General features: G+C 39.8%; 1 protein-coding gene across 2 annotated transcripts; it reads right to left on the reverse strand.

The window, feature by feature from the left end:
* Positions 1-10,839: 10,839 nt before the first annotated feature.
* Positions 10,840-18,681, reverse strand: CCER1 (coiled-coil glutamate rich protein 1). 2 transcript variants are annotated; one of them, XM_061415721.1, is made up of 4 exons: positions 16,765-18,680; positions 16,125-16,266; positions 14,241-14,393; positions 10,840-11,016 (listed from the first exon to the last, which is right to left on the reverse strand). In XM_061415721.1, exon 1 carries the CDS (start codon positions 18,123-18,125, stop codon positions 16,848-16,850), a length of 1,278 nt encoding a protein of 425 aa, XP_061271705.1. In that variant the 5' UTR covers positions 18,126-18,680; the 3' UTR covers positions 10,840-11,016; positions 14,241-14,393; positions 16,125-16,266; positions 16,765-16,847. The 2 variants fall into 2 exon arrangements, with proteins under 2 accessions (XP_061271705.1, XP_061271706.1); XM_061415722.1 differs by lacking the exons at positions 10,840-11,016; positions 14,241-14,393; positions 16,125-16,266 and having other exon boundaries at positions 16,712-17,132; positions 17,163-18,681.
* Between the last annotated feature and the right edge of the window lie 2,364 nt (positions 18,682-21,045).

A 21,045-nucleotide genomic window follows, 5' to 3' on the forward strand; every position in this document is an offset into this window, starting at 1 on the left:
GTCAGGCTTCATCATTGCCAGCTCCGTGTCTATTGAAGGTTAAACCTGAAGATGGAGCAGTGAAAAATTTAAACACAAACCAAGCAAAAACAAAAGATAAAGTTCCAAAGCAGAGGACAGCTAAGTTTATACACACACACACACACACACACACACACACACAGACCCCACACATGAATGTCATGTCTGAAAGGGTGACTGTCTTAGAAAATATATATTAGGGTAAAAAGAATGTAAGAAGAGAAAAAGAATCTTGTGAATTTTAGTATATTTTCCACTCCATATCATTTTTTTGCATCAAACTAGTCTCTCTTTTTCAATGTTATTATCTCTTTTTTTCAATACAGTATAGAAGAGTCTAAACTGCAAATGGGCTTAGCCCTACTTACCCACCTTCTCTCATTTACCTGTGGTATACCCACAAAAATCAATTGTGAACAGTGTGAAGGAAAGGGAAAAAAGCAATTATCAATCTAAAGAGATCAATGAAGCATTTCATTAAATAACAATGTCAGGATTTTAGAAAAGGAGCTTTAGATAGTTTGGAAGCTAAAATGAGAGCAACATGCTTCAGTCACCAGTCGATTAATTAAAACCCCAGCTTAATTCAAACTAATGTTTGTGAAACATCTTTCCTCAAAAATGTATTTAAATTTTAAATTAGATAATATCCATCTCTTCAATTTATTGAGATTTTGGAGACAAAATCCAAAATCATACTCTGTCCCCCAAATGTATTTTTTTTCTCCCAGTGGAGATGAAAATAGCAAACAAGTTTAGGGTATAAATATTAGGTGCCGATAACCAGTTCCATTTGTTTCGCTGGCGGTGCAGGCAAGGCTTCTTTGACAAGATCGCCACCTGGGGGAAATTATGAGTCAAAGCAACATCTGCAGTACACCACACATGCATAGCTGATGACATATTTAAGAATAAAAACAGGTAAAATGTTCCCGTGCTTCCCTTGTGGCTCAGTTAGTAAAGAATCTGCCTGCAATGCGGGTGACCTGAGTTTGATCCCTGGGTTGGGAGGATACCCTGGAGAAGGGAAAAGCTACCCACACCAATATTCTGACCTGGAGAATTACATGGACTTGTATAGTCCATGGGGTCACAGAGTCGGACACGACTGAGCGAAACTTTCACATACGTACATACATAAAATGTTCTCATATTGCAGCAAATGAGGTGGATCACCTATGAAACCCATGCTAACTGGTGGCTCTAGAATTTTTGTGTCTGATTTTATGCTTATTTCGAAGTAACATTAGAACTGCATATAGTTTTTACTTATGCATTAGGGCGTGACTTCTATTTTTTTTCCATATCTAGAAATGTTTTTAGAAAATAGGTATTCTGACATTTGGGTAAGGGGGGAAATTACATTTGGAGAAAACTCATCAATTTTAAAAATTCAGAAATTTTAATTAAGACTCTGAAAAGTTTGAGCCAAATATATTAAAGATTTCTATCTCAATTTAGTTATAAAAATTAACAAAAATGTCTCCTCCTTAAACTTATTTGCTTCTAAGTGTTTCTGCCTATGTCTCAAATCAGAACAAGTGGAGTGAGAGATAATCTAGTTAGTTGATTCAATTGAAAATAGGCTATTTTTCTTTGCTTCAATTTCTGGTGTTTTTGAATCACTGTATTTTCTGAAAGCATATTCAACATGAAGTATAATCCATGTCATACTCTTTGTAAATTATTTTGTAAATAAGGGAACTTAAAGCAAAAAATGTTTAAGGCAGTTCTAAGATGATTTAGCAGCTTTGGGTAATTTATGTCCTATTTGGCTTTATTTGGTTTTTTTTTTAAAGCTTGGTTTTCAGTCACTAAGTCATGTCTGACTCTTTGAGACCCCATGAACTACAGGATACCAGGCTCTCCTGTCTTTCACTATCTCCTGGAGTTTGCTCGAACTCATGTCCATTAAGTCAGTGATGCCATCCAACCATCTCATCCTCTGTCTTTCCCTTCTCCTCCTGCCCTCAGTCTTTTCTAGCATCAGGGTCTTTTTCCAACAGGTCAGCTCTTTGCATTTCTAAAGCTGCTACGTTCAAAAGTTAATTCTCAAAAATTCTCTTAAAAGTGATTTTGAATTAAATCACATGTTCTGAAGATAATTTTTTTTGTTAATTAGATGCCTCAGGATTGTGAATTTTTAATGCATCAAGATTATGGAATAGGTAAAAGTACAAGTATGGAGAAAGTAATTTTATGGATTATTTGAAGAAGTTTTATTGCCCTATGCTTACCCTCTTTAGATCAGTTGTCTTACTGTTAGTGAGTGCCTGTTAAGTCTTCAGTCTTCCCCCATTAAAAGGTAAATTCCTCAGAGGCAGAGACTCTGTTTTACGTAGTCATTACCAGGGAGCTATTGAGTCAATGTCCCACTGTATTGATTGGTACCCACTGTACCAGTGATTAAATATCTTGAATATAACCCATAGATATCTCTATATGACTTAGAATGTACATAATGCCTGACACTTAGGAGTAATACAAAGCATAATGGGTGAGTGAATGAACGGATGGCCTCCAAAATTGAACCTACTGCTGATTTGTGTGTGTTTATTTAATGTACCACTTTCCCACAAAAAAGAGAAAAACATAATTAAGAAGTTAATCTGCTGTAGAAGGCATAATAAATATTTGTAAGGCAAAGGTAAATATAAATTATTATCATCTCTTTTTAGATTATCACTAGACTAAGCATCTTTATAGGTAATCAAAAGATAATGGCCACCAAAGGGAACTATTTTATCATACAAAAGTGTATGTATATATAAACATGTATAATCTTATAATGATATAGATATATAATTATATTATTATATATACACAAATATAATCTTAGGAATGAGTAGTGTCTTTGGTAATGGAAAAGATTCTTAAATGTATTAAGATGGATTATAAATGTATCTGCCTGGATAACTAAACTTGACATTTGATCACTGCCTAGTGAAATTATTTAAATTACTTGGTGGTTCGCATGTAACACCCCTAAGATAACTCCCCTGGTGGCTCAGTTGGTGAAGAATCTGCCTACAGTGTAAGAGACACAGATTTGATCCCTGGGTTGGGAAGATCCCCTGGAGCAGGAAATGGCAACTCACTCCAGTACTGTTGCCTAGGAAATCCCATGGAGAGAGGAGCCTGGTGGGCTACAGTCCATGGGATCACAAGAGTCAGACACAACTTAGCGACTAACTCACCACCACCACCACCACTCCCAAGATATATTAAATGCATCTAATACCAATTAGATTGCTGTTTTCTAAGCAAGTGTGTTATGAGTTTAAACTTTATAGTGTCCTATAGTTTTTAATGTAAAAAGGGATAATAATAATGAGCACCCCAAATGCTGAAAAACTTTGCATTCTAAAACGTACTCGACTTTCACGATTTTATCAAAATCCTGTAGCTCTGCCTTGTATACACAGTCTAGACCAATCAACGTTCTCCTCTTACCCTCTATCAACAGTGCATCACTACACTTGAACACCCATCAAATCTTATTCTCTTCTTTTCCATATGGGTTGGCTCTCTTTCCCTCAAAGCAACAACTTTGCCAAACTGAATAAACAAATCCATGCTAATATTATATATTTATCCGGCATTATTAATTGCCAACTCTCTCCTGACATATACAGAATCTAATAGTTCACCTATAAGGATAAAATTTGTCTTAAGCTAAAGGAGTGGCGAGGCTTAAGGTGAGATGTTTAAGCGGACGAGAACATGAACATGCCATTAACTAATAGAAACTATCTTAAAGAAAGTAGGGTTTAAAAGTACACCAAGAGGTAAACACTGTCTTTTGCCCATGCTTATGGCTAGGTCTGTTGGTAATCATAGGGACACTGATGTTGTTGTTTTTCAGCCACTATGTCATGTCCGACTCTTTGTGAGCCTATGAATTGCAGCACACCAGGCCTCCCTGTCCTCACTATCTCCCCGAGTTTGCTCAAACTCGCATCCATTGAGTCGGTGATTTGGTCCAACTATCTCATCCTCTGTCACCCCCTTTTCCTCCTGCCCACAATCTTTCCCAGCATCAGGGTCTTTTCCAATGAGCTGGTTCTTCACATCGGGTGCCCAAAGTACTGGAGCTTCAGCATCAGTCCTGCCAATGAATATCCAGGGTTGATTTCCTTTAGGATTGACTAGTTTAACCTCGGAGAAGGCAGTGGCACCCCACTCCAGTACTCTTGCCTGGAAAATCCCACGGACGGAGGAGCCTGGAGGGCTGCAGTCCATGGGGTCGCTAAGAGTCGGACACCACTGAGTGACTTCACTTTCACTTTTCACTTTCATGCCTTGGAGAAGGAAATGGCAACCCACTCCAGTGTTCTTGCCTGGAGAATCCCAGGGACTGGGGAGCCTGGTGGGCTGCCGTCTATGGGGTCGCATAGAGTCGGACACAACTGAAGCGACTTAGCAGCAGCAGCAGTTTAATCTCATTGATGACCATGGGACTCTCAAGAATCTTCATAAGGATATACGAGTTGTAATACCTTGCATGGCATTGTTCCTAGCTAAGTGCTTCGTTTTACATTTCATCCACATTTCCTATTTCCATTTTTACTCTAATTCCTGATACTTTCCTCATAGCAAACCTTTCTCAGCTTTTACACTTGGATTCTTCATTAGACCCAGATGCTTTCAACTGACCTCCTGATACTGGCTGCTGCTTTTACTTTTTATACTGTATTTAACTTTTCCCCCTAACTGTCACTGCCAGGTGGCACCCTGGGGCTCTTCTCCTGCCAGTAGCTAGCAATTTTTCATTTCCACCCACTTCCATTAGTGACAGCCGATCCTAATTCAAAGAATTAAGAATTTTGCAATCAGAGTGAGCTTTATACTTTGACCTTAGAAGAAAGGGGAAAGGGGCCAGAAAACCTCTCTAATGATGTGAATATTCTAGTTGTTTTGCACTCTGATTCTTTTCTCTCTTTGAAATTTCTCGTCTCATAAATAATTTATCACAGAAGCTTTGGACATAAATTACTGAGACTCAGCATTTTTTCCAGGACGGTATTATAATATGCAGTATAACTGCCAAAGTTTGATTTTGAATATTGACTCAGAATTATATCCCAAAATAATTTGAACTGAATTTAAAATTTCACCATACTCCCATCCATTTCACAAAGCAGAGTTAATGATATAAGGAAACAGATTGGGTGGCTTCCCATGTCTGTCACCTATTAGCTGTGTGACTTAGGGTAGTTTTCTGAACAGCTGTTAGCATCAACTTTCTCATTGGTAAAGTTCCCTAGTGGATGAGATGATAAAGAACCTGCCTGCAGTGCAGGAGACCTGGGTTCGATCCCTGGGTCTGGAAGATCCCATGGAGAAGGGAATACCTGGAGAATTCCATGGATAGAAGAGCCTGGTGGGCTACAGTCCATGGAGCCCCAAAGAGTCAGACACCACTGTGCGACTAACACTTTCAAAAATAACACTCATGGGCTTAGTCCAGGCCCTGGTTCAGGGTAACAGCTTAGCAGATGCTACCTTAAACATGGAATAAAATAAGTGTTATGCTGTTTTGAATTTCTAAATCAGGTACTTTAAATTGTAGAAAACATTTTAAGTTTATTATAATGTGCACTTAAGAACCATTGCTGTGGGTATTATTAAGGTTCATCCTCCTGATTCTGTGGCCCAGCAACAGAATCTGTTGGCTCAGTTCGGAGCCAACAGCTTCCTTGTTACATTAAAGGATTTTGTGTTCAGTTCTATGAAAATCTGTCTGTCCTGAGAGCTGGTCTGCTCTATAACAGAGTTCAGGCCACAAGAGATGTAGTTGGGTGCCTGCTACTGTAACAGCTCCGTCCTTCCTCTTTGTTCTTTATGTTTTCCTACTGAAAGTTGTTTTAGTACACACATCATGAATAAGTCACTATGCTTCCCTGTTAGAACCACTTAATAATCATAGTTCATTTCATACCTTTAGTTTTACTTATTTTTCATAATATTAAAAATGTTTATGAAGGGCTTCTTATAGGCAAGACTGTACTGGAAATAGAAAATCAATTCCTTCCCCTATAGGATTTTCTAGCCAGAAGAGAGCCACAGACAACTGTAATTTTAAAAGGATAATGAAATTATTAATGGAGTGAGCATGAAGGATGTACAAAGCAGGGGTACCTACTCTGGGAAAATTGATGAATGCATTGCTAAGAAAGTGGTAAATGTGGAAACTGTCTGCTAAGGAAGACCCAGTCCTTAGCACTGATTTATGCTTCCAATAGAAGTGGTTAAGCAGTTGGAAACAGCTGGAAATCGGGCTGTAATACAAGTATAAATTATCCTCTGGTCACTTGATCAACAAATAAACAGGTTTGTCTCTTTCCTTAACAAATTGCTCTGTAATTAGTGGCTGTGATCATTAATAAATTAAGTGATGCTCAAGTCCTAGGAGGTAACTGACTATCACAAGTCTTGCATTTGAAAGTAGGCCAATGGATATATAGTTTTATTTTTATTCACCAGGATTAAAGTATTAGGCATTGTTTACTTTAGCAGTCTGGATTTAAATTTTTAAGCATATAAATTTCAAATTTGTTAATTTTCTTCTCTGTTGTCAGTATTAAAAGCAAAACCTATACTGTGAGTGTACATTGCTAATGTTAATTAGTGCAGTGGATGTCAAAGGGAATTCAAAATATTTTCATAGTAATGTCTTTAAACTCTTATTAGCAGTGAAAATTATTATAAGTATAAAAATAATCATTTAGGGAAATCCAAGACCTCTTGTGGGTCTAAGTTTTCCCTCTTTCCTTTACTAACTTTGATAATTTTATATTTGTGGCTTGGTCTCATTGAGCAAATCGATACTATTATTAAACACCACAGCATATGGCAACATTCATTTTGATATTTGGCAAAACTAATACAATCATGTAAAGTTTAAAAATAAAATAAATTTAGAAAAAAAAAGGAAAAAAAAAACAAAAAACTAAAAAAATAAATAAATAAAGTCACTCGAGACATAAAAAAAAATCAAATAAACAATAAAATATTTTAATATGATTGTTCATGCCAACACATTTACAATACTCCTTTTATATGTATCAGTGTATTATGTATCCCACAAAAATGCATCTGTAAACACAAGAGGAACACCACAAGTAGCGTTTTTGTATTCATGTTTTGTTTTGCCACTAGGTGGCACCTAAATATTAATAGTTGTTGAGCACACTGTCTGCATAAGAAGACAAAATAGAAAGTAAATAACAGAAAGAAAAGTTACTTTTATTAACTTTGTTTTGTATTTAAATATTTGTGCTAATGTATATACTTTGAGGTCAGGAGTTAACTGCAGGAAATAGTGTAGAATTCATAAAATGTATTCTTAAGAAAAAAGAAAATTATTTCTTTTTTTATGGAAAAAATAAAAATCAACATTGACTTTGGAAAATCTTCTGGGAACAAGGGGAAATGTACAGACATTTAGACTTGACCTTATCCTGTTCTTTTATGTTATAATCTCTCAGCTCAAGGGACTGCTACAATCAATAGGAAATTCCAAAAATACAGTTATATATAGCAGCATTCTGATTTTGTCTTTGGGAATGCTATTTAATGATAAATGTCAGATAGATTATCTAATCTACCAGGGATTCTGTGAGAACTGATACATTAACATCAGTTAAAAGTCTTAAATTACTAGAACTAAAAGTAATATGCTAAAAGCCTAAACATATTCATAGGAGAGAATACTTAAATATTTCATGATAAAAGAAATATCAATCATCATAAAAAGTTCACATGCCTTATGAAAATATCAGAAGATGCTATTATTAATAGTTTATTTACCCTTAGGTGTTACACAAGATCGAATCTTCAATAAAGTGGCAATATTATGAATATTAACCAGATATCTTATATATCTATAAAATTACCCACAAATTTTTCTGAATATTTTCAGAAGTAAAATTTTTATTTTACTTTAGTTATAGATGAACAGCATCACAACAATATCTTAGGTTAATTTATTCCACTCCGGTGTTTATTACAACCAAAAGTGTTTATATCGGTATCAATCTCAGTTTCAGTTCACTCTGTCATGTCCGATTCTTTGCGACCCCATGGACTGCAGCACGCCAGGCTTCCCTGTCCATCACCAACTCCCAGATCTTGCTCAAACTCATGTCCATCAAGTTGGTGATGTCATCCAACCATCTCATCCTCTGTCATCCCCTTCTCCTCCTGCCTGCAATCTTTCCCAGCATCAGGGTCTTTTCCAATGAGTCAGTTCTTCCCATTAGGTGGCCCAAGTATTGGAGTAACAGCTTCAGCACCAGTCCTCCCAATGAATATTCAGGGTTGATTTAGCATTGATTGGTTCAATCTCCTTGCAGTTTAAGGGACTCTCAGGAGTCTTCTCCAACACCACAGTTCAGAAGCATCAGTTCTTCGGTGCTCAGCTTTTTTATGGTCCAACTTTCACATCCATACATAACTAGTGGAAAAACAGTACCTTTGACTAGATGGAACTTTATCAGCAAATTAATGTCTCTGTTTTTTAATATGCTATCGAGGTTGATCATAGCTTTTCTTCCAAGGAGCAAGCATCTTTTAATTTCATGGTTGCAGTCACCATCTGCAATGATTTTGGAGTCCAAGAAAATAAAATCTGACATTGTTTCCATTGTTTCCCCATCTATTTGCCATGAACTAATAGGTCCGGATGTCATTTTCTTAGTTTTTTGAATGTTCAGTTTTAAGCCAGTTTTTTCACTCTCCTCTTTCACTTTCATCAAGAGGCTCTTTAGTTTCTCTTCAGTTTCTGTGATAAAGGTGTCATCTGTGTATCTGATGTTTTTGATATTTCTCCTGGCAATCCTGATTCCAGTTTGTGCTTCATCCAGCCCAGCATTTCGCATGATGTACTCTGCATATAAGTTAAATAAGCAGGGTGACAATATACAGCCTTGACATACTCCTTTTCCTATTTGGAACCAGTCTGTTGTTCCATTCCAGTTCTAACTGTTGCTTCCTGACCTGCATATAGGTTTCTCAAGAGGCAGGTCAGGTGGTCTGGTATTCCCATCTCTTTCAGAATTTTCCACAGTTTATTGTGGTCCCCACAAAGGTTTTGGCATGGTCAATAAAGCAGAAGTAGATGTTTTTCTGGAACTTTCTTGCTTTTTCGATGATCCAATGGATGCTGGCAATTTGATCTCTGATTCCTCTGCCTTTTCTAAACCCAACTTGAACATCTGGAAGTTCTTGGTTCATGTATTGTTGAAGCCTAGCTTGGAGAATTTTGAGCATTACTTTGCTAGCATGTGAGATGAGTGCAATCATTGGGTAGTTTGAGCATTCTTTGACATTGCCTTTCTTTGGGATTGGAATGAAAGCTGACCTTTTCCAATTATGTGGCCACTGCTGAGTCTTCCAAATTTGCTGGCATATTGAGCATAGCACTTTCACAGCATCATCTTTTAGGATTTGAAATAGCTCAACTGGAATTCCATAGCCTCCATTAGCTTTGTTAGTAGTGATGCTTCCTAAGGCCCACTTGACTTCGCATTCCAGGATGTCTGGCTCTAGGTGAGTGATCACACCATCTTGTTTATCTGGGTTGTGAAGATCTTTTTTGTATAGTTCTTCTGTGTATTCTTGCCACTTCTTAATATCTTCTATTTCTGTTAGGTCCATACCATTTCTGTCCTTTATTGTGCCCATCTTTGCTTGAAATATTCCCTTGGTATATCTAACTTTCTTGAAAAGATGTCTAGTCTTTCCCATTCTATTGTTTTCCTCTATTTCTTTGCACTGATCACTGAGGAAGGCTTTCTTATCTCTCCTTGCTATTCTTTGGAACTCTGCATTCAAAGGGGTATATGTTTCCTTTTCTCCTTTGCCTTCAGCTTCTCATCTTTTCTCAGCTATTTGTAAGGCCTCCTCAGACAACCATTTTGCCTTTTTGCATTTCTTTTTCTTGGGGAAGGTCTTGCTCCCTGTCTCCTGTACATATCACGAATCTCCATCCATAATTCTTTAGGCACTCTATCAGATCTAAACCCTTGAATCTATTTATCACTTCCACTGTATAATTGTAAGGGATTTAATTTAGGTCATACCTGAATAGTCTAGCAGTTTTTCCTACTTTCTTCAATTTAAGTCTGAGTTTGGCAATAAGGAGTTCATGATCTGAGCCACAGCCAGCTCCCGGTCTGGTTTTTGCTGACTGTATAGAGCTTCTCCACCTTCGGTTGCCAAGAATATAATCAGTCTGATTTCGGTGTTGACCATCTGTTGATGTCCATGTGTAGAGTCGTCTCTTGTATTGTTGGAAGAGGGTATTTGCTATGACCAGTGTGTTCTCTCGGCAAAACTCTGTTAGTCTTTGCCCTGCTTTGTTTTGTACTCCAAGGCCAAACTTTTCTGTTACTCCAGGTATCTCTTGACTTCCTACTTTTGCATTCCAGTCCCCTATGATGAAAAAGACATCTTTTTTGGGTGTTAATTCTAGAATATCTTGTAGGTCTTCATAGACCTGTTCAACTTCAGCTTCTTTGGCATTAGTGGTTGGGGCATAGAATTGGGTGATATTGGATTACTGTGATATTGGTATATTATGTTGGTATACACACACAACATTATATTGGTAATTATATTATATATTATATAATTATATATTATATTGGTATACATACACAATTTTAACCAACAATTTGTTAGATTGTCATCACATGAATTATATAAGCTATTAAACTACTACTAAGAATTATAAATTGAAACACAGATATCGGTGTTTCTTCCTTAGGATCCATTGTTACCAAACCCACATTGAAGAGACTGCATTTTTTCCTACCCTCTTTGGAACTCAAATTAAATTTATTAAAGAATTTTTATTCCTAGCAAACTTATTTTAAATAAAACCACAGGAAGATGTATTCCAATAACATACAGGATCCACAACTTTGAACTCAGAATAGAGGACTCAAAAGTTCCAAAATAATTTACTTCTTTGAATTGAAGGTCCTTCATCTGTAAAAGTAAAATAAAGTATTAGTTAATAGTGTGGTTATATGTGATAATGTGTGTTAAAATCTTGCATATGTTTAAATGATTTTTGAATTCTTAGATCTCTGTTCTGAATACCTTAGGTGTTCTATGTAAGTGGCTTATAGAACGTATTTCATATTTGTTGGAATTTTCATTGTCTTGAGGTATAGCATAAGATAGAATCTTTCTCTTTAGGCATTATGATACATGCATTTTGATTTTTAAAAGATGCATTGCCTGTATGGAAAGGAATTATCTGACTCGAGTGGGTAATTCTTAGCACTACCTATTAGAATATTAATATCAGCCATAAAGCGAATGGAAGTATCATGACCCAGTAAGGGGAAGAGACAGAGGGCAGAAAGTGTACTTGGGGAATGAGTCCAGCTCCAGAGATTTAATTGGTTCTTACAGTCCTGCACAATGAAATATGCAGCTCAGAATAACACATCTGACTGCAGTTATCCAAGAGAAAACAAGACATGAAATGAATCAGTTTTTCGAATTGTCTTATTAGATATTACATTTATACTTGCCCTAATTATTAACAAATGATTTTTAGATACCACATAATATGTCAGTGGTCTCATCTGTGCATTTATTAAATACTTATTATAACTGGAAGATATTGAGTATCACTGTTCTGAGAATGTGGTAAGCATTGACTCATTTAATCATCATAATCTCATTTAATCCCAAGAGGTAGATACTACAGATGAGGAAAATGAGAAGCCAGAATTTCAGGAACATGCCTTAGGTTACACAAGTAGAACAAAACAGAAGTACTGAACCCACAAACCACAGTCTTGATTATTAAATTCCCAAGAGGACTCTGCAATGCACAAACCCCTAAACCACAGATCTTCTAGGTCTCTCATGTGTGTGCTTAGACGCCTTTCTACAAAGCAGATTCCAACTCAGTAGATATGGGTGGAGCCTGGGCAACATTTCTAAAAAGCTATTAGGTGGTTCCCATAATACTGGTTCATGGACCACAGTTTCAATACCAAAGTGCCAGACCACTGCATTTGCACATTCCTTATAACTGGAAGCCAAAATTGAATTTCTAGGACCAGCTGGTTCATGTTTAGCTCAGTTGATATTAACTATCTAGATATCTCAGTCCAACAAACTACAATGAGATCTCCTGAGCCTTGTTAATTTAGACCCAATGTTCATAAATTTAGATGATTTGTGTACAATAATTAACAGTGATTTATAGTCTATAATGAAATAAATATTAGGTTATTTGGTCTTCACAATAGGTGTGTTCAAAATTGGGGAAGGAATATGTCAAGGCTGTATATTGTCTCCTGCTTATTTAACTTATATGCAGAGTACATCATGCAAAATACCGGGCTGGATGAATCACAAGTAGGTATATCAAGATTGCAGGGAGAAATATCAATAACCTCAGATATGCAGATGATACCACCCTAATGACAGAAAGTGAAGAAAGGAGAAATATTTCATCAAGAAGTGAAAGAGGAGAATGAAAAGGCTGGCTTGAAGCTCAACATTCAAAAAACAAAGATCATGGCATCCAGTCCCATCAGTTCATGGCAAATAGATGGGGAAATAATGTAAACAGTGACCGAATTTATTTTCTTGGGCTCCAAAATCACTGTGGACAGTGACTGCAGCCATGAAATTAAAAGACGCTTGCTCTTTGGAAAAAAAGCTATGACAAACCTAGACAGCATATTGAAAAGCAGAGATATCACTTTGTTGAAAAAGGTCCATATAGTCAAACCTATGGTTTTTCCAGTAGTCATGTGTAGATGTGATATCACTTTGTTGAAAAAGGTCCATATAGTCAAAGCTATGGTTTTTCCAGTAGTCATGCATGGATGTGAGAGTTGGACCATAAAGAAGTCTAAGAGCTGAAGAATTGATGCTTTTGAACTGTGGTGTTGGAGAAGACTCTAGAGAGTCCTTTGGACAGCAAGGAGATCAAAACAATCCTAAAGGAAATCAACCCTGAATATTCATTGGAAGGACTGATGCTGAAGCTCCAATACTTTGGCCACCTGATGCAAAGAGCCGACTCATTGGAAAAGACCCTGATTCTGGGGAAGGTGAAGGGCAAGAGGAGAAGGGGCCGACAGAGAAGGCGATGGTTGGATGGCATTATTGACTCAATGGACATGAGTTTGAGCAAATTCAGGGATATGGTGATGAACAGGGAAGCCTGGTGTGCTGCAGTCCATGGGGTCACATGACTGAGTGAATAGCAACAACAAATTGGTGTGAGCAGTAATAAGGTATGATAACTATTTCTTTGGAAACAGAGACCTAAGACTACCCATCACCAGTCTCTTAGGCAGCTGTGACAACACAGTTGCCCAAACTCTTCCCTTTCATCAGCTGACCTTGAGCTCAGGTTATGTTCCATTAACTGGCTAAAAGTGAAACTGCTACTACTAAAACAGTTAAGATACAGCCATATGCTGATTTTGCTTTAAATATACAGATAATCAAGGCCAAATTGATTCAGAAGCATTAATATTAGCCACCAGGGAAGCCCAATTTATATTAACAATAATTCTCAATTACAATTATGTTAATGTGAACCTGTATAAATGTAATTTAGCTGCATATATCATTTTATTATTCTGCTAAAATAAAAAATTAAACTGAATAAGCTGTGTTTTCTTATCCTATTCTTGACCCAAGAACATCTATAGGGTGATATTTGAATCATTTTCTTCCCAGACTCTGTGGGTTTGATATAGCTGAGTTGTTTCACCTCTAGTGTTTATTTTAATGAAACTAAAGATGTTGGAATAACTCTTATCTTCATATGCAAATGTTATGAAACCATTCTCAGAGAATTCAGAGTTGCTCTCCAAATGCCAAGTGTATTTACCATCCTTAGAGGACTCATATTTTCACAGGAAAAAATTCCATTAAGTTACTATGGAGACAAAGTAATGAAGATAAATTAAGAAATGCTGTCAGTCACTGGAAAGGAAAATATCAGAATCTCTTGTGTAAAAACACCTGAGAATAGACAGCAAAAATTTTTATCAAGCCTAGGCCTTATGATTTATAATGTCATTTTTCTGACAGTTGACAAAGCAAATATTACCCCGTACTTAAAAGACACAGCTAAGTGGCAGCTCTTTAGCACTGTGTCCTCTCAAGTTTGAAATGATTTTAAGAACTTTTTTTTTAAATCGTGAATTTTCATCAAGCATACTTACCTCTAAAACTAAAGATGGGGTTTATTCTGAGCCATATGTAACGCTGATACTCTTGAATCATCAAGTGGTGTGGCGCGTCTCCAAGGTGATCCAGTCATGCTGAGCAGCAATGCCCAGGACCACTTCATTACACGGGAGTGGTTGGGTAGGTCTCTGAAAAGTGGAATAGGTGTACTGGGATGTGCAAACCTCCCACCCTGTGACATGATTTAATCATTTCATATCAGCCTTCAAGGTTAGTACAGGGGCCATCACAGTATCTGGCTAAAAAAAAAAAGCTCAGGTAGGGACTCACCAATGACTTAGGTTCTCCTTTCATTTTTTTTTTTTTTTTTTTTTTGCTGGACTATTCAGAAGATATGGATAGTGCAGAAATGAGTGGATAATACGGTTTCTCTCTCACTTCTCACTGGCTGCTCCTTCAGGACACTCTGGTGCTTCTGTACTGTTCCTCCAAGGCACCAAGCTCCTCCCAGCTCTCTACCTTTAGCCTCAAGTCACCCTCTCCCCACAGTGAACATTCCCAGCTTCTCTCTTGGGCTCCCTTGTGACACATTCTTTCATAGTGTTGCACTTCCTTTAGAATTCTGGCAGTGGCCGATTTGACTAACTTCATTTAGTGTCTGTCCTTTGGACTAAACTACAAGAGGAGATTTTGCTTATTTGCCATCGTATCCTAATCACTGTTTGTGGTCCCTGGATCCTGGTAGTTCCATAATTATTTGGTAAATAATCATTCCCAAACTGAACTCTTGAGCACTGCTCATATTTGCATCCCTCCCAGAGACTAGTGGATAATGTCTTGTGTATGTGGAGGCAATTAACATGTGCTGAAGTTTGTCATGTAAAAGTGGAATCTTTTGTAAGAATAATTTGAGAACTGTCCAGATATGATTGTGAACTGATAGGACTTTCATTCAGTCCTAAATGAAAGTGTTTCTTTAATGAGAACTTAGCGATTACTTGAGTATCTTGGAGAAAGTATTTTGGACTGTAACTTGTAAGGATTTATTGATCATTATCAGCAGCAGGATTCTTGGTTTCTCCCTGTGCATTAGAAATGTATATGGGTGGTCAATTTTATAGGTCACCATAAAATTGCATCTTGCAGAAAATAATGATTTCTTAAGAGCATAATAAATGTTTGGTTAGTCACTACTGTAGTTTGGACTGTTTAGTGTCATTAAAAAATCATCCTACAATCTTTGTGTTAGTTTTTCTTCTTACATTCATCCTGTTGACCACTGAATAAGATGTCTGATATTCAAAAATAAGAATTGAGCAGCACAGCAACACTTTAATTATTTTATTATCTTTTTTAACAGCTTAAGCTTATCCCCCCAAAAGCTGCAATAAAATCAGCATTCAGGTAAGAGATGACCCTACAGGTAAAGAAGACCCTACAGTCTTCTTTTCATTAAATACTGAATGGTGGTTCAGACTATACTTAGTAGTATAGTTTGTCAAAAGATGTAATTTTTGATAAGCTGGACTCAAATCCTTCATCTAGGGGAGTTTTGGAAATATACTATGACTGTAACTTTTATTGAGTTATGAGAATCAAGGATCCAAGAACAGTATTACTTCCTAAAAATGTCTGAATAAAAGCTGTTATTTTGAATGTTGAATTCTCCATAGGTAATTGTTTAGACATCAGAAACTAGTTCACACAAGCTTGCACTTAAACATATTTGTTTTACTCTCCTTTATAAGGAAGACAATTGGGAAAGAAAATTTTTAAAAAAGATATTCCACCCCCAAAAGGCCAATCATCTTTAAAAAATTCATTCTGCAAAGTCTATTTTTATTATTCCTGTGAACTTATGACAAGGAATATATCCAGGAACAAGGCTTCAAAATCTATGTTCCATTGTTTGCAGTTACCTTAGATTTTAACTAGGTGTGCAAGTTGACTTCTGACCATGGGGAATCCTCTCCATGCATGGATTTATGGATTGCTGAGGCCATGGCAGATAACCAGTTCCACAGAAGCAACTTCATGTTCTTCTGAGGAAGATCCATAGCACTGTGGAACAAGGAATATAAATGAGCGATGCCACAAGAGACTGCAAACTGGGTTACCAAAATACAGCCCTCAAAAATGAACTCTGAAGGTGGAAAATCTTAAATTATTAAAATAGGCATTTTAAAATGGTTTCAGCTATCATGTTAAAAGTACTGACGAACATTTAATAAACATGGCACATGTTTCTTAGGCATCTAACAGCCAAAATAACTGTTCATCCAAGCTCATTAAGTAGAGATGATGTATAAAGTTGTTTAAAAGGAAACATTTTCAGCATTACCAGAATTATTAAAAAAAAAAAAAAACTCAAGCATCTAGAGGAGAAAACACCAAATGAAAATATTCAAACTGTAGTAATAAAATATTTGGCCTTTAATCATTTCCAGTTAAATTATATTTGAAAGCTCTACCTCCCCCACCCATAGTCATACACACAACACACCAATTTTTAAATGTTTTATAATGGCCAAAGATGATAGGTTTATTAATGGAACTCACTTTTTCATTAGTTTTTGACAAGTGGCTAATCATTTTAGCCTTCAATCAGTTCCATAGCATTCCTCAATCCCTTTCCTGATGTCTTAACAGTTAATGTCCTGTACCATGAAGAGAGCTTCCTGTGCCACTTTGGGAATTCCCTGTTTGGGGCTTAAATAGGTACAGTTCATAAAGTTCTCTCTCTCTTCTTCGGCCCCCACTAGGAATGATAAAGGCATTTCCAGAGGCAAATGATTCTCTTCCTCAGTCTGCTCATCCTCCGCCAGCCCCTCTTCTTCCTCTGCTATCTCCTCCGCTTCGTCCTCCTCATCTTCCTCCTCCCGCTCCTCCATGTAATCAGCCTCTTCGCCCTCCTCCTCATCTTTGGCCTCTGACTCTTCGTCCTCCTCATCTTTGGCCTCTGACTCTTCGTCCTCCTCATCTTTGGCCTCTGACTCTTCGTCCTCCTCCTGGCTCTCCAGCTCCTTGCCATCACACTCCTCCTCGTCACACCACTCCTCCTCCTCCTCTTCTCTCTCCCCTTCCTCTTCCTCCTCCACCAGCTGTGAGGTGGCCGTCTGCTTTTCCTCATCTGGGTCAGGGCTGAAGACGAGAGAGGGATTCCGCACAAAGCTGTACAGAGTATCTTGCAGCTCCTCGTCTTCCTGGCCACCGCTAGGTGGGACGTCGTTTCCGAAGGCGCCCTCCGGGGAGGCTGTGCCCGCCGCCTGGGCCTGCTGCGCCCGCAGCGCCTCCTGCTGGCGCTCTAGCTTCTCCTGCTGCCGCATGTCCTCGTAGATCTGGTTCATGATGAACTGCGTGGTGTTGCGCGGCGCCCGCATGCCAGGGGCGCGCCACCCGTACAGGTTGACCGGCCGCAGCAATGTGCTCAGATCCACCGGAGGGCTCCTCTGGGCGGAGCGGCGAGGGTGACGGCGCAGGCCGCGGCCCCGGCGACCCCAGCGCTTCTTTCTGCCCGGGGGCCTCGCCCAGCCGGGGTTCCAGGGCCCATGGCAGCAGGAGCAGCAGCAAAGGCAGAGCGGATGCAGGCCGTACACCCGGATCACTTGCACCCGGCCCGGGGGCTTCCTGAATCCCGCCGGAGGTGGGCACCAGGGCCCTCTCCAGCGCCCCCAGTTAGAATACACGGCCCAGTAGGGACGCCAGGGTGGTTGGAACCAAGGGCCTGGACCGTATTGCTGCTTCGCCTGTTTCCTCGGGGGCTCGTATTCGGCCTTGGGGCCGTAGCGAGGCCGCCGCCTGTAAACGGGAGCGCCCCTGCGCCTTCGGGGGCCAAACGACCAGGTGCGTAACGGGGCAGAGGATGCCCAGCCGCCGCCCAGGTTAAGAGGATCCTCTTTTGTGTCGAGGGTCTGGGTCATGATTCAGGGTGCTCCGAGAGGTCGACACGGTAGCGCCCTAGGAGCTGTCGTCGCGTTTGGACAGATCTGACGGTCTCAAGGGCCTCGTTTCTCTCTCTGCCCAGCACCACGTGCCCGCCGCTGGGATCACGCCTTTGTCTCCAGAAGGATCCCCGCCTTTCTGCTTGCTCAGTCGCTCTCCGCGTTATCTCTGATCCTTCGCACCCGAGTTGTCTCGCCAAGGCGGGTTGGGTGGGACTGGGGCTGGGTAAGGATGGTGGGTGAGGAAGGTGTTGGTGGGCAACGCGCGGTGAGACCCGCTCCCGGGTCCCACTCACACCCGCCTCAGTGGATGCGCGGGCTGGGGCCGGGGGGAGGCAGGGGTCGCGCTGTTACCTTCCTGCTCCCTCTCAACCCAGGTGCTTCACCGTCGCCGTCCGGGCAGGACTGGGGTGGCGTGGGCCGCGGCAGCCTTTAAATACCGGCCAGGGGCCCCGCGTGCCCACCGCATCCTTGGTCGCCCCGGGAGACAGCCAATTGGGGTTGAGGTCGTTCTCCCCGGGCGTGGAGGTGGGGTTCCAGCCGGAACAGGTGCCCAGTGAACATTCGCAGGGGGCTTGTGACGTAGTTTTTGCGGGAGGGAGGGCGGAGGCTGGGTTTGTGCAGCCCACGTTAGGAACCGCCTGAGGCCGTTTTTCCTTTGCCCCCTCCGACCATCTTGAGGTGCTGAGTTAGAGAAGATGCACCTTCAGCCGAACCCAGAGGCAGGGGTTGGGGAGAAACTTGTCTGTTGAAAAACAATATCCTATGCCTTTGGGGTGATGGAAGGGGTAAAGAGAAAGCCCCTGGAGTCGGAAAGAGGGTGCCACGCCTTACTTTGTGGCCACTGCTCTAACTCCTGGAGCTCTGTTTCATCATGCATAAAACAAGATGGCAAACGTTTATTGCTTGTGCTTTCTGTGCAGGTGGGCTCGTGGCACACAAGTCCCACACCTGCTCTGTGAAGTAGGCATGGTTACCACATTTCCTAGGTTAGGAAGCTAAGACGTTAATTTACCCGAGCTTGTGAGGTCAGTGAATTTAAGGGCTAGTGTTTAAACGTGTTTGACCTCAGAGCCCAAATTCTTAGTGAGGTTACTGCAGTGCCCAAACACCTTAAACAGGACTGTGATGAAGAGTACAGGGAATCTGTATGGTCAAGCACTGCACTAATTGTAGTATATCATGTAAATGTGCTTTGATTAAACATTACCAGGATGTTTACCATGGGTTTGTTTGTAAGAATGCTACAGTGCCAATTGTTTTTCCTTTTGTCCTTTTGTTAACCAGGCACCATGGTACCTTGGGAGCCTCTGTAATATTACAGTTAAGAATATGGGCTTCAGTTTAAATAGACAAGAGCCTACCTTGAATGATTCCCTTCAGTCCTGTTAGACTCTTTGTGACCCTATGGACCATAGCCTGCCAGTCTCCTCTGTCCATGGAGTTCTCCAGGCAAGAATACTGGAGTAGGTTGCTATGCTGTCCTCCAGAGTATCTTCCCAGCCGAGGGATAGAACCTGTGTCTCCTGCGTCCTCTGTGTTGGCAGGTGGACTCTTTACCACTAGGGCCATCTGGGAAGTCTAGGTTTATCCAAATCTGTAGAAGGTGTAATGTCAAGAGGAGCCCTAATGACCTCTAATAAAAACTATGGACTTTTGTTGGTAATAATGTGTCACTGTAGGTTCATTATTAATAAATAAACCACTCTGGTGGAGGATGTTTATAATGGGGGGAGAATATATGAGGAATCTCTGTACCTTCTTCTCATTTTGCTGTGAATCTAACATTTCTCTAAAAAATAAGGGCTAAAAAAAAAAATAGTGGCTTCCCTGGAGGCTCAGTGAAGAATCTGCCTGCCAATGAGGAAGACTGGGGCTGTATCCCTGTGTTGGGAAGATCTCCTGGAGAAGAAAATGGCAACCCATTCCAGTAGTCTTGCCTGGGAAATCACATGGACAGAGAAGCCTGGCGGGCTACAGTCCATGGGGTCACAAAGAGTCGGATATGACTTAGCAACTAAACAACAAAAATAAAAAATAGAGGTACTTCAACTTCAGCTCAGCAATTATTAACTTCTGGAAGCCTCCAGTTCCTTACCCATACCATTGAGTATAGTTATAGTGCCTGTTGCATAGAGTTATGTTAAGGATTAAGTATCGATTAAAGCACATAACACAGGTACTCTGTGGGCACTTAGTAACTAGGAACTAGCATCATTATCATACTTACATGTTTTAGAACTTGTCAAGAAATTGATACAATACATATAGAGATAACTAACCTTATGCTGGAAGCAAAAATAGACTAGATATCCCCATCCTCATGACCTTTTTCTTGTCCCACTTTTGAGAAATAGCAGGAAAGTGCCACCAGCTTTGACCCTATAGAAAACTATCGAGTATATTCTTTTATTACCTTCCTGTGCTCAGTGGAATTGTGCAAAATGGAACACTGCCCAGTGGGAACTGAGTCCATACAGGCTTCCATTAAATGACAGAGAAGCAAAATGTGGCGAAGCCTTGATGCTTGCAAAGGTCATTATACTTTCCTGGTTGAAAATTGAGAATAGTACAGGGGTTCTTGGATCAGCACTCCACCCTTTGACATGGGACGTATAGACTCCACAGACATCATTCAAGTTCATTTGCTCTGTGGTTTGCTGAGGAGACAAGTCTGCTTGAGTCCCAGGGCAGAATGCTGACATTTTAAGCCTCCAGTGTCCATTTTTGAACAGAGACTCACACACTGGGTGGTGACTCACCCCCTGATCTGCTGAACTTGGAACTGTGCCATTCCAGATTTATTTTTCTAAGAACATATATGATATATGATATTGAGTTTTAATTGAGATCTCTAGAAATTGAGCATGTTGATTAGTGATATTCCTATCCATTTCTT

Source organism: Bos javanicus, chromosome 5, assembly GCF_032452875.1.
Source record: "Bos javanicus breed banteng chromosome 5, ARS-OSU_banteng_1.0, whole genome shotgun sequence".
NCBI classification, from domain to species: domain Eukaryota; kingdom Metazoa; phylum Chordata; class Mammalia; order Artiodactyla; family Bovidae; genus Bos; species Bos javanicus.